The following is a 14,453-nucleotide window of genomic DNA, read 5'->3' on the forward strand; positions in this document are numbered from 1 at the left end:
CCAAATATTCTCTGCTTACTGTTGCGTTTTTTTGCTTTATTAAATTTTACTTTGATTGCATGACATTGAGTTAAACATATTTTCTTGGCCCCTCCTGGGTGACCATTGTTCTTACTGGGAATTATTTAAAAATGTTTTAATTATAATCAGTGCTGGCTAAGATAGTCTCTTGGTTCTAGTATTTTGGATCTGTATTCTCCTTTGTTGAATATAATATTTTTTTTTAACTATCGCCTAGCACCTTCAAACTGCTACATATTGACATACAGCAGATTGAAGTTGATTGTATTTTTATTAACAGTTGGTGCTGTGAGTTTCTCTTTTTTTATTATAAATCGGTTATGCCCGAGTTCAGATAGGGATTTTTCTATAATCTCACAAGCACAATTGACATTTCCCAGTAGAATAATTGTCGAACAGGGTGGCTAGGATAATGGGATGCTTCAATAAAACAGAGTGGGAATACAATATGAATGATACATTGTCTATACCCTCAAAAGAATGTGAAAGTACTAATACACAAACAGGACAAGGTGGTAATGATAATAGATATAAATGTTTCAAAGATTACAAACTAAAATTAATTAAGGAACAAAAATTAAAGTGGGAAATTTCCAACTTAGAAAAATATTTAGAGACCAACATGATTCCAAGGGGTCTTCGCATTAAAAAAGACCAGGGGCTAATTTAAATGATCCCCTAACAGAAAATTTTAGAACAAAATGGGAGGATTATGCTAGTAAATGTTCTTTAGGCTGGATGGACCTAATGTTAGAGGGAAATAAACCAAGGAGAGACAACATTAAGGAGTATTTAGACACATTAGAACAAAATCTAAAAATTTGGGAAGATAAGGAGGAACATAAAAGGCTTATGGATCTAACTAAAATGGAAATTAGAAAAATGCATGAAAATATTAAATATAGAAAAAAACGTAAGTTCCAACATGACTGGGGAGATTATCAAGATGGTAAAATATATGATCACTCCCTTAGATTAACAAGTAGCTCGGAATCTGAATTATCAGGGGAAGAGAGCTTACATTTTAAAAATAATCAAAGGGAGCAAAGTTATAGAAGGGGACAGAAAGCACAGGATAAAATACAGGGGATAAAACAGATAACTCTTGAGAAACCAGCAGCAACAACCCCCACCCCTTAGACCCAAAATCCAATACATTTTACAGATGACAAACAAGTGGTAAATGTATCTAGTAGAATTCTAACACAACCAGAAATTGAGGTTTTATCAAAGGGCCTACATTTTGCTCCAGTGAATAATATAGACAAATTCACAGTAATAAAAGATATTAATCTGTTTGCAAGGAAATTAATCCTTAAAAAATCCTTGCAACATAAAACTAAGGGTGTTGTTCTGGATAGAGTAGTTCTTTGTGATTTGGAATCTATGAGTGAAAAAAATAGACAAGATTTGGAAACTTTGGGTATAGGTCACACAAATTTAAAGAAAAATTCTACCTTTATGCTAGCTTTATCTGTAGTTCCTAGTGTCCATAATTTTGTTACATTAGTTGAGAAAGATATACTAGAATTGGACGCTAGGACAGGCTTTAAGGATAATTTGAATGCAAAACAGAGAAAAGCAATAAAATGCCTTAAAGACGATGGTTTTATTACCATTAAGCCCTCACATAAGGGTGGAAATGTTGGGGTTCTTAACACAAGTGATTATGTCTTTGAATGTAAAAAAACAACTGGCTGATCCTAAATAATATAAATTATTAAAATCAGAACCCACAGAGGAATATAAGAATCAAATTGATGACATATTGAAAAGACATTTGAAAGAGGTATCTATACTATAATTGCGTTTGTAATGTCTGTCGCCGTCGGCAGTTGCGCACACATCCTCAAAGGAATGTTGGCAGCGTGAGGCAGCCAACAGAATGTTGGCTGCGAGCGCAGCCAAAATAATTCACCAGGTGGATTCAGAAAATGTCAGGGTGGTGAAAGATTCTTTCACCACCCTGCCATTTTCAGAATCCAGTGAGATGCAGCGAAGGCAAACGGAGCATTACAACAACAAAAAACACGCAACCGACTGCTGAAGTATAACAAAAAAAAACCAACTAACCTCCCACACAAAGTATTAACACCTAAACCGCAAACCCACACATTGCAAATAATAAAGTAATTGACACCTAATCCGCAAATAACATAACATATTAATCCCTTAACCGTCAACCACCCACATCACAATAAACCTAATTACCCTATTAACCCCTAAACCACAAAACCCCCACATCGCAATAAACCTGATTACCCTATTAACCCCTAAACCGCAAAACCCCCACATCGCAATAAACCTAATTAACCTATTAACCCCTAAACCGCAAAACCCCCACATCGCAATAAACCTAATTAACCTATTAACCCCTAAACCGCAAAACCCCCACATCGCAATAAACATAATTAACCTATTAACCCACTAAACTGCAAAACCCCCACATCGCAATAAACCTATTTAACCTATTAACCTCTTAAACCACCAAAACCCACAACGCAAATAACTAATTAAATTACTAAGACCCCTAACCTAACAGCCCCTAACTTAACACCCCCTAACTTAACACCCCCTAAATTAAACCCAATTACCTAAATAAAAAATTACAAACAAAATAAAAAACCTAACATTACTTTAAAAATAAAAAAATAAGTTTAAATTAAGCTAAAATTACAAAAAAATAAAAAGTCTACCATTGCAGAAAATAATAAACAAATTATCAAAAATTAAAAAATTAAACCTAAACCCTATGAAAATAAAAAAGCCCCCCAAAATAAAAACACTTCCTAAATAATCTAATGCTAAACTACCAATAGCCCTTAAAAGGGCTTTTTGTAGGGCATTGCCCTAAGTAAAACAGCTCTTTTGCAGTTACAAAAAAATCTAAGTCCCCCTTAACAGTAAAACCCACCACCCACCAAACCCCCCAAATTAAATAAACCTAACACTAAAAAACCTAAACTATCCATTGCCCTAAAAAGGGCATTTGTATGGGCATTGCCCATAAAAGGGCATTCAGCTCTTTTGCTGAAGTGCTCATCACTAATCTAAAAAAACAAAACCCCCAAAAATTAAAAAAAAAAAACTAAGTCTAACCCCCAGGTTGGTACTCACGGTTGCTGAAGTCCGGCGTAGAAGGTCCTCTTCTAGGCGTTGAAGTCTTCTTCCAATCAGCCGACATCTTCTTCCAAGCGGAGTTTTTTTTTAACCTATTAACCCCTAAACTGCAAAACCCCCACATCGCAATAAACCTATTTAACCTATTAACCTCTTAAACCACCAAAACCCACAACGCAAATAACTAATTAAATTACTAAGGCCCCTAACCTAACAGCCCCTAACTTAACACCCCCTAAATTAAACCCAATTACCTAAATAAAAAATACAAAATTACAAACAAAATACAAAACCTAACATTACTTTAAAAATAAAAAAATAAGTTTAAATTAAGCTAAAATTACAAAAAATAAAAAGTCTATCATTGCAGAAAATAATAAACAAATTATAAAAAATTAAAAAATTAAACCTAAAAAGGGCATTTGTATGGGCATTGCCCATAAAAGGCATTCAGCTCTTTTGCTGAAGTGCTCATCACTAATCTAAAAAAACAAAACCCCCAAAAATTAAAAAAAAAAAGTCTAACCCCCAGGTTGGTACTCACGGTTGCTGAAGTCCGGCGTAGAAGGTCCTCTTCTAGGCGTTGAAGTCTTCTTCCAATCGGCCGACATCTTCTTCTAAGCGGACTTTTTTTTTTTTTTAGATTATGGTTATGGGCACTTCTTAAAATAGCTAAATGTCCTTTTAAGGGCAATGCCCATACAAATGCCCTTTTCAGGGAAATGGGTAGTTTAGGTTTTTTAGTGTAGGTTAATTTATTTTGGGGGGTTTGGTGGGTGGTGGGTTTACTGTTAGGGGGGACTTAGATTTTTTTGTAACTGCAAAAGAGCTGTTTAACTTAGGGCAATGCCCTACAAAAAGCCCTTTTAAGGGCTATTGGTAGTTTAGCATTAGATGGGGGGGGGGGTTATTTGGGGGGGATTTTTTTTATTTTTATAAGGGTATTAGTTTAGGTTTAATTTTTTTTATTTTGGATACCTTTTTATTTTTTTCTGTAATTTTAGTAGTTTTGTTTTTTTGTAACTTTAGTTTTGGGGGATTGTAGTTTTTAAACATAGACTGCCCTCTGGGCAGGATTATCGCCTAGTTTTAAATAAAAAATAACTGGATTATTTAACAACTAAGTACCCAACAACTACCACATTTTATACAATACCCAAATTACATAAAAATAAGGTCCTACCACCTGGTAGACCTAATATTTCTGGTCAAGGTAACCTCACTGAAGGTAATTTCAGTTTATGTTCATTATTGTTTAAGACCTTCTCTTGTGACATTGACATCATATATAAAAGACACTCAAGATATTTTGAGAAAGATTGATGGTATAGCAGTAAATTAAACTATGCTACTGGTTGCCATCGATGTGGAGGCCCTTTACTCCTCGATTTCTCATCACAAAGGGGTACAAGCATCAGTTGAATTCCTTAAACAGAGAGGACCCAAATATAATGAACACACAGAATTTGTGGAAACTTTATTGTTGTTCATTTTGGAGCATCATTTTTTCATGTTTGACAATAAATATTACAAACAGATATTAGGGACGGCCATGGGGACCTGTTGTGCCATGACGTATGCATGCTTGTACCTTGGAAAATGGGAGAAAGATTATATATTTGATAATGATGAAATCTATGGTAAAAGCATAGATCTCTGGCTAAGATTTTAAGACATCTTTATTTTATGGCAAGGTTCTGTAGATAAATTAGATGTCTTTATGAAAAATCTCAATAAGAATTATTTAAATTTAAAATTTACTTATACTTGGAGTAGAAATACAATACAATTTTTAGACTTATCAATCAATATTAGAAACTAAAAACTAGTGACTAGCACCTATAGGAAACCTACAGCTGGCAATGTCCTCCTGATGGCAGATAGTCTCCATCCACAATCCCTAATAAATAATAAACCTAAGGAGCAATACCGAAGACATAGGCGTAATTGCTCTGAATGATACATTTTTAAATCTGAAGCAAAACAATTGAAAGAATGGTTTTAGAGTAACCCCTACTAACAAACTTATCTCAAAAAGGCGTATTGGTTAGTCATGCAACAAACAAGAGCTGTTATATACAGATAAACCAAAAACCCTAGAACCTGCAATAAGATGTATTAGTCAATACAACAATAAATGGAATGATATCAGAGCAATTATGCATAAACATAGAGATGTCTTAACTTTGGATACTGATACTAAAATGAATGTAGATTGATTTTTAATTTAAGAGCACTAAATCCTAGTGGCCTAAACAAAGAAATTAATTATGAACCTTTTCTATAAAAATTTTAAAACTGAAAAAAGTAATTTCTTCTACATATACTAGCGAAATGATAACATATATAATAATAGATGTCAGTATATTACTTACAGGTAACTATTTTTACTGGGTATAAGTTATAAAGTGTTATACAATAATGGATACAATTTCTCCTTGAACCCATTCAAGTATCTTATTTACAAAGTAGCAACACTAATGGAGTATGATAAATGTTTGTTTTTAATATAATTGATGAGTTGTCTGACTATAATTCCCCCTTTTAGAGAATTAATTAGCTCTATGAGTCATTAATGTGCATATAAACATTATACCTGTATTTACACTAAAGCCTTCCATTGCTGTCAATTTATGAATATCATAGGTAATAACTTTGAATTATTACTGTCTAAACTTGAATAGCGGGGTAAAATAATAGACAATGTCATTAATATTGAAGATTTGTTTTTGATTAAGACAAATGACTTAGTCGCAAAATACCATTGCAACAATGTATCTAAATAAAGTTATTTCACCCATATACGTCATAGGGAATGACGTGAATAAATAGGTTTGACCAATTACTATGGACTATACAGGCCAGATGAAGCCTGAGTAAAAGTTTGCAGTGCGGGTGAAATGCGCGTAGCAGAGTTCTACTAAATAGGGGGTTGCAGCTGCACCCCTGCGTATACTGGCAGTTGGTCTTTGGAACGACTTTGAGGTGGTAGCTATTCGGCCCCTGTGTTCATTTAATTTGAAGAAATTCAACTCTATGGGTGAGTGGTTATACCCATTGAAGCGGTGAAGCTGTATAAACCAAAGCTTGGTGTTAATAGCACCGGAACTCTATTACCTTCTATGAGGATCATCACGGACCATCTAAGGATGGGTCAGGTATGATGTTAATATCTTATACGGGGATCCGTGGATTGCTCTTCTAATACACTGGGACAAACCAGTCTTGAGAGATATATTGCAACACACAGGGTGCCTCAGGAAGACAATAGCTCCCTCATTAATACCATTGTGGATATTATAATTATGGCATGCCCGACTCTCTGAATACCTACAGTTTATTCCGCTAGGTGGAAATTTTGTGCACATTTCCTAACAAGCAAAGACTGTTTGTGAGCTCACAGGGCTAAATCTCAGGACAGTTTGTTGTTAACTAACCTCCCAGGATGGTTCTCCATATAATATATATTTCTGTATTGACCGGTCCAAATATCCTCTGCTTACTTTTACTTAATTTTACTACTACTGCAATTTTACTTTGATTGCATGACATTGTGTTAAATATATTTTGTTAGCCCCTCCTGGGTGACCATTGTTTTTACTGGGAATTTTTTTTTTTATTCCTAATCAGTGCTGGCTAAGATAGTCTCTTGGTTCTAGTTTTTTGGAATTGTATTCTCCTTGGTTGAATATATATATATATATATATATATATATACACACACACACACACACACACTTTGGAGTCCTTACCTTACCACTCAAATACCTTAAAAGAAGAAAAATCAGCTATTTTTTTAGCTATTTTAATATTTTATAATGTGTTTTACTGTGTATTTACTGTAAATATTTTATTTTCCAATATTCTTCACATGTAGGTCTAACGCTGTGTTGGGTTAGCACGTGAACAATAAGTGTTAAAGTGCACTACATTTAAGTCCTGAAGTTAGCACACATTAAGTTTTGCTTGCTCACAAACATTTTACTTTCAACTTGTAATACATGCTCTTACCCGCACACATTAAAATTGTACTTCCAGTGGTGCCTGCACGCGAGCCAAAGCGATAAATAGCGCCCCACTGGCCCATAGTGTATATTTGTTTTACTACACTATAGCTATATAAATGATTGATAAGTTTTACTTACCTGATATGTTTTAACCATGTTGGATGTGACAGCGAATACAACCTGTACGTTATTATCTGCGAGTTTTTGAGCCAAGTGCGCAACTGATGGATAATCCTATTTACAAACAGAAAGCAAAGCAGTACAATATTTAATAGCAACCCTCTGTTATTGAAACCGTCTGGTATTTAATTAAAAACTTCTATTTTATTCTTATTTTTACAGTTCTGTATTGTTCAAGTCTAAAAGCAGATGAATAAGGCATAACTTTGCATTGAGTAAATTGAAAAAAGACAAAAATAAAATAAATAACTCAGTAACTTACATAAAGAAAAAACTGTTATTAATGATTATTATATTATTTATAGAACACACAATCTTTGGTTGTCATAAGCAAATGGGTGGACTGAGGACCTGATATTCAAAACCTGGCCGATCAGGCAAAATATTTTAAGTCTCGTCAGTATGGTCGAGGCCCTTAAAAAAAAATAGTTAGAAACACCAATTTTATCTTGAGTTTTTGTGTGATTTCTCTCCATGCCGGCCACATTTTGAATATCAGGCACTGAGTGAGCTGCTCTACGCCCAAACTAGAACACAGACAGGAAAAGACAGACTTACAAATTCATTGCTCCTCTTGTACAAATTGCCTTCCAGATGACACTGACCATCATTGGGACGCAGAATTGCTGCTAGTTTTCCATCTCCAGCAATATGAAATCCATCATCCGTGGCATAAACCAAAAGTCTAGTTACATTCCTCCAGCCAATCTTATCCTGAGTCAAATTAAACACAGATAAAACATATCTCATAGCATGACTCAAACTAAAATATCACATCCCCTGAACCTGGAATTCCTGGCAAGTTGTGAGCTTGTCTCTATAGAAAGTAATAAAGCTCACTAGGATCAATAATCTTGCAGGGGAGAGTGAATGTGACAGAGAGCAGATTTTTGTTAAAACATAATTTATATTCACTGATAAATTCTTTTGTTTCCTGGCATGGAGAGTCCACAAATCCATTCAATTACTAGTGGGAATTCAACTCCTGGCCACCAGGTGGAGGCAAAGAACACCCCAGCAAAGCTTTAAGTATCCTCCCATTACCCACAATCCCCAGTCATTTAGCCAAGGAATTATGGAAAGAGAAGAAGACACAAAGGGTATAGAGGTGCCTGAGGTTTAGAAAAATTACAAAAAGCCATCTTAAAAATAAGGGAGGGTCGGGGACTCACCATGCCAGGAAAGAAAATAATTTATCAGGTAAGTATAAATTATGTTTTCTTTCCAATGGCATGGAGAGTCCACGAATCCATTCAATTACTATTGGGAACCAATACCAAAGCAAGAGTCCACTGAGTGGAAGGGAGGGATATACAAGACAGGTGAACCTAAACAGAAGGCACCACCGCTTGAAGAACTTTCCTCCCAGAAGAAGCCTCAGCTGAAGCAAAAACATAAAATTTGGAAAAAGTATGCAATGATGACCAAGTGGCCGCCTTACAAATCTGTTCCACAGAAGCATCATTCTTAAAGGCCCAAGAGGAAGCGACAGCCCAAGTGGAGTGATCCATAATTTTCTCTAGAGGCTGCTGTCCAGCTGTCTCATAAGCCAATCGAATAACACTTCTCAACCAGAAGGAGAGCGTTGAAGAAGTGGCCTTCAGACCCCTCCGTTTACCTGAAAAGACAATAAAAAAGAGAAGAAAATTGATGAAAATCTTTCGTAGCCTGTAAATAGAACCTTAAAGCACACTCAACATCCAGATTTTGCAATAACCGCTCCTTTTTAGAGGAAGGGTTAGGCCAAAATAAAGGAACAACAATTTCATGGTTAATATTGCGTTTCAAGACCACCTTAGGTAGAAAACCTAATTTAGTGCCGCCTTATCTGCATGAAGAATAAGATAAGGAGAATCACACTGTAGAGTCGAAAGCTCAGAAACTCTACAGGCAGAGGAAATTGCCAGCAGAAACAAAATCTTCCAGGACAATAACTTGATATCAATAGAATGCATAGGCTCAAATTTTTTAACCCCTTTTTTTGTTTAATAAACTTGATTTACAATTTTTACCTGTCCCACTGCCTCGTTTTATTGTGCTCTTAATTGGATAGGCTCAAATGGAGCCTGCTGCAGAACTTTAAGAACCAGATTAAGACTCCAAGGAGGAGCAATTGACCTAAACACAGGCCTGATTCTAACCAAAGCCTGAACAAAAGATCGGACATCTGTCAAAATTGCCAGATGCTTCTGCAGAAGAATTAACAGGTATGAAGGTATCTATGCCATACCTAATAATAAATCTTGCGATTAACAGGCTTACAAGCCTAAATAATAGTCTCAATAACCTTCACAGAAAAACCTTGTCTGGACAAGACTAAGGGCTCGATTCACCAAAGCCCTACGGCTGCAAGTTCTCACAAGAACTTGCTCGCCGTAATTTATCAAGCAGCGGTCACCAGATCGCCGCTTCCTTAACTTCTTCGCCACCTCTAAGGTGGTGAAATTCAATCTCTGTGGTTGAGTCCAACCGAGGAGATTGACAGCTCCTGCCCGCGCGTGATTGTCTGTGCGTGGGTGGGGGGGGGGCAGGATTGCACACAAGCGCAAAATTGGGCTCGTGTGCAATGGTAATTACCTGCGGGTAATCATGCCCCTGTACGTATACAAGCCCCTGTACGCCTCATCTTTGATAAATCTAGCCCTAATCATTCAATCTCCAAGCAGTCAGCTTCAGAGAGGCTACGTTCAGATGGAGGAAGGGACCCTGAAGTAGAAGATCCTTCCTCAGAGGCAATTTCCATGGGGAAAATGACGACATCCTCACTAGGTCTGCAAACCAAGTTCTGCGAGGCCACGCTGGAGCAATTAGAATCACCGAAGCCTGCTCCTGTTTAATACGAGCTATCACTCGAGGAAGGAGGGCAACTGGAGGAAACAGATAAATTAGACCGAAATCCCATTGCACTGCCAGGGCATCTACCAGAGCTGCTTGAGGATCTCTTGATCTTGCACTGTTTAGATCTTGGAAGCTTGGCGTTTAGACGAGATGCCATCAGATCCAGCTCTGGAACACCCCACTTGAGGGTTAACATCGAGAAAACTTCCGGATGGAGAGCCCATTCCCCTGGATGAAACGTCTGCCTGCTCAGATAATCTGCTTCCCAGTTGTCCACCTCTGGAATATGAATGGCAGAGAGATGACAATTCTGAGACTCTGCCCACTGAAGAATGTGACTCTCCTCCTTCATAGCTAACATGCTCTGAGTTCCTCCTTGGGCGTTGATATACGCCACCGAAGTGATGTTGTCTAATTGAAATCTTATAAACCGGACAAGGCCGGTTGAGGCCATACTGATAGAGCATAGAGAATTGCTCTTAATTCTAGGATATTTATAGGGAGGGCAGACTCCACCTGAGTCCAAAGTCCCTGAGTTCTTAGAGACCTCCAAACTGCTCCCCAGCCTAACAGGCTGGTATCCGTGGTCACAATCTCCCAAGAAGGTCTCAGGAAACAAGTGCCCTGAGACAAATGGTCCTGGGAGATCCACCAAGACAGAGACATCCTTGTCTGAGAGTCTAAAACTATCCTCTGAGAGAGATCTGAGTGGTCTCTGTTTCATTGATTGAGCATACATAACTGTACAGGTCTTAGATGGAAGTGAGCAAAGGGAATAATGTCCATGGATGCCACCATGAGATCAATTACCTACATGCATACAACTACTGATGGACGAACAGAGGATTGAAGAGAACGACAGACCTCCAGAAGCTTGACTTTTCTGATCTTTGTCAAAAAAAATCTTCATAGATACCAAGTCTATGATTGTCCCCAGAAAACATACCCTGGTACTTGGCACCAAGGAACTTTTCCCTAGATTCACCTTCCACCCGTGAGAGTGGAGAAAAGCTAACAGAGAATCTGTATGGGATCTTGATAACTGAAAAGATGGCGCCTAAACCCAGATATCATCCAGGTAAGGAGCCATCACAATCCCTAGAGATCTGGCCAGAGTCAAAAGAGCCCCTAGAACCTTTGTAACGATTTGAGGAGCAGTGGTGAAGCCGAAAGGCAGGGCTACAAATTGGAAATGTTGATCCAAAAAAGTGAACCTCAGGAACTTGAACTGTTCTCTGTGGATACGCACATGAAGATACGCATCCTTTAGGACTATAGTGGTCATAAACTGACCCTCCTAAACTAGATGGAGAATAGTCTCCATTTAGAAGGACGGGACCTTTAGAAACTTGTTGAGAGACTTTAAGTCTAGAATGGGTCAAAAAGTTCCCTCCTTTTTGGTAACTATAAATGGATTTGAATAAAATCCCTGACCCTGTTCTGCTAGAGGAAATGGGATAATCACTCCCAGAGAGGACAAATCCCTTACCCAGTTTAAGAAGGCCTCTCTCATTACCAGGTTTACAGATAATCTTGATAATATCAATCTGTCCCTGGGGGCACAAGACTTGAATCCTATCCTGTATCCCTGGGAGACTGCATCCACTGCCCAAGGATCTGGAACATCGCAAATCCAAGCCTGCTGAAAAATCCAAGCTGGGATCAATTTAGTCACCCAACAGACTTAATCACCAGTGGAAAGGAAACTCCAAAACATCCAGCAATGAGAATAGGTATTTCCAATGTGGTATTTCAAAAAATAGGTAGTGGCAGCAAGTGGTAAAAGTAATCAACTTACTTTATTAAATATTAAAAACAAGCAACGCGTTTCTCAGCCACCAGAGGCTGTTTCATCAGGCTTAATTAAGTCTGTTGGGTGACTAAATTGATCCCAGCTTGCTCCTACAGCATCACAAGAGATGCTTCAACAAATGTGAGTGCATTATAAATACTCCTTTTTACTTCTTACAAGGGTCAAACAGTACTAGGCCATATAGGCACCCTGTGTTTTCTGCTATCATTTACAGATATCCTATATCTCTGAGAGGCCAGTCTTCTGGGTGACTGTTATTGATCCCAGACCGCTCCTTTTGCACTATTATAGGTGCTTTATTGCATGTGAATGTATCTGACACACATAATATTTGTCCTTATTTACCAAACAATATTGGGCCATATGGCGCATCTGTCTTCTTTTGTTTTCTTCAGATTATTAATTCCTGATCCTGGCCTTGGTCCTTTACAGATTGCTGCCTCCATCGACATTACCACGTATTAAAGAGACTTTTCTGTACAAAAACTTTTTTCTATTCTGAATACAATTCTGATATTAATTTATAGAGTTTATCCTAACATCTGCTGATATATAGATTCTCTTATATATTGTTTCATATATACAGTATATATACACTTCTATGTATATATATTTGTGCACATGTATGTCTATGTACAGTTACTATTTGTGATACTTTGGCTATATACACAAACGCCTAGATTTAGAGTTCTGCGTTAGGGTTAAAAAGCAGCGTTAAGGGGTCCTAACGCTGCTTTTTAACGCCCGCTGGTATTTAGAGTCAGGCAGGAAAGGGTCTACCGCTCACTTTCTTTCCGCGACTCGAGGCTACCGCAGATCCCCTTACGTCAATTGCGTATCCTATCTTTTCTATGGGATTTGCCTAACGCCGGTATTACGAGTCTTGGAAGAAGTGAAAAAAAGTCAGTCGTTAGGAGTTTTATAGGCTAACGCGGGAACATAAAGCTCTTAACTACTGTGCTATAAAGTACACTAACACCCATAAACTACCTATGAACCCCTAAACCGAGGCCCCCCCACATCGCAAACCCTATAATAATTTTTTTTAACCCCTAATCTGCCGCTCCGGACACCGCTGCAACCTACATTATCCCTATGAACCCCTATGAACCCCTAATCTGCTGCCCCTAACATCGCCGACACCAATATTATATTTATTACCCCCTAATCCGCCCCCCCCAACGTCGCCGCCACCTACCTACACTTATTGACCCCTAATCTGCCGACCGGACCTTGCCGCCACTATAATAAATGTATTAACCCCATAAACCACCGCACACTCCCGCCTCGCAAACACTATAATAAATTTTATTAACCCCTAATCTGCCCTCCCTAACATCGCCGCCACCTACCTACAATTATTAACCCCTAATCTCCCGTACCCAACGTCGCCGCTACTATAATAAAGTTATTAACCCCTAAACCTAAGTCTAACCCTAACCCTAACACCCCCCTAATTTAAAAATAATTTAAATTAATCTAAATAAAATTACTATAATTAAATTAATTATTCCTATTTAAAAATAAATACTTGCCTATAAAATAAACCCTAATATAGCTACAATATAACTAATAGTTACATTGTAGCTATTCTATTGGCTGATCAGAACAGCCAATAGAATGCAAGGTCAATCCGATTGGCTGATTGGATCAGCCAATCGGATTAAACTTCAATCTGATTGGCTGATTGAATCAGCCAATCAGATTTTTCTTACCTTAAATCCGATTGGCTGATAGAATCCTATCAGCCAATCGGAGTTCGAGGGACGCCATCTTGGATGACGTCCCTTAAAGGAACCGTCATTCGTCGTTAGTCCGTCGGTTGAAGAGGATAGCTCAGCGTCGGCTGTATGGAAGATGGCTCCGCTCTGCTCCGGATGGATGAAGATAGAAGACGCCGCTTGGATGAAGACTTCTACCGGATGGAGGACCTCTTCTTGCCACGCTTGGATGAAGACTTCTACCGGATGGAGGACCTCTACTTGCTCCGCTTGGATGAAGAATTCGGCTCGGCTGGGTGAAGACGACTCAAGGTAGGGAGATCTTCAGGGGGTTAGTGTTAGGTTTATTTAAGGGGGGTTTGGGTGGGTTAGAGTAGGGGTATGTGGGTGGTGGGTTTTTAATGTTGGGGGGTTGTATTTTTTTTAGAGGTAAAAGAGCTGATTACTTTGGGGCAATGCCCCGCAAAAAGCACTTTTAAAGGCTGGTAAAAGAGCTGATTACTTTGTAATTTAGAATAGGGTAGGGCATTTTATTATTTTGGGGGGCTTTTTTATTTTATTAGGGGCTTAGATTAGGTGTAATTAGTTTAAACTTGTTGTAAACATTTTTTATTTTCTGTAATTTAGTGTTTGGTTTTTTTTGTATTATAGATTAGTTTATTTAATTGTATTTTAGTTTAGCTAATTGTAGGTAATTTATTTAATTAATTTATTGATAGTGAAGTGTTAGGTGTATTTGTAATTTAGGTTAGG

General features: G+C 37.8%; 1 protein-coding gene across 3 annotated transcripts in view; it reads right to left on the reverse strand.

Moving 5' to 3' along the window:
- The window catches only part of ITGB2 (integrin subunit beta 2), a 408,255-nt gene that overhangs the window by 133,686 nt on the left and 260,116 nt on the right, over positions 1–14,453 (reverse strand). For all 3 annotated transcript variants that reach the window (XM_053698768.1, XM_053698767.1, XM_053698769.1), the window contains exons 8-9: positions 7,887–8,042; positions 7,287–7,382 (exon numbers count right to left, since the gene is read on the reverse strand). In XM_053698768.1, coding sequence (XP_053554743.1) covers positions 7,287–7,382; positions 7,887–8,042 — 252 coding nt within the window. The remainder of the gene's footprint in view (positions 1–7,286; positions 7,383–7,886; positions 8,043–14,453) is intronic.

Source organism: Bombina bombina, chromosome 1 (genome assembly GCF_027579735.1).
Source record: "Bombina bombina isolate aBomBom1 chromosome 1, aBomBom1.pri, whole genome shotgun sequence".
In the NCBI taxonomy this organism is placed as follows: Eukaryota; Metazoa; Chordata; class Amphibia; order Anura; family Bombinatoridae; genus Bombina; species Bombina bombina.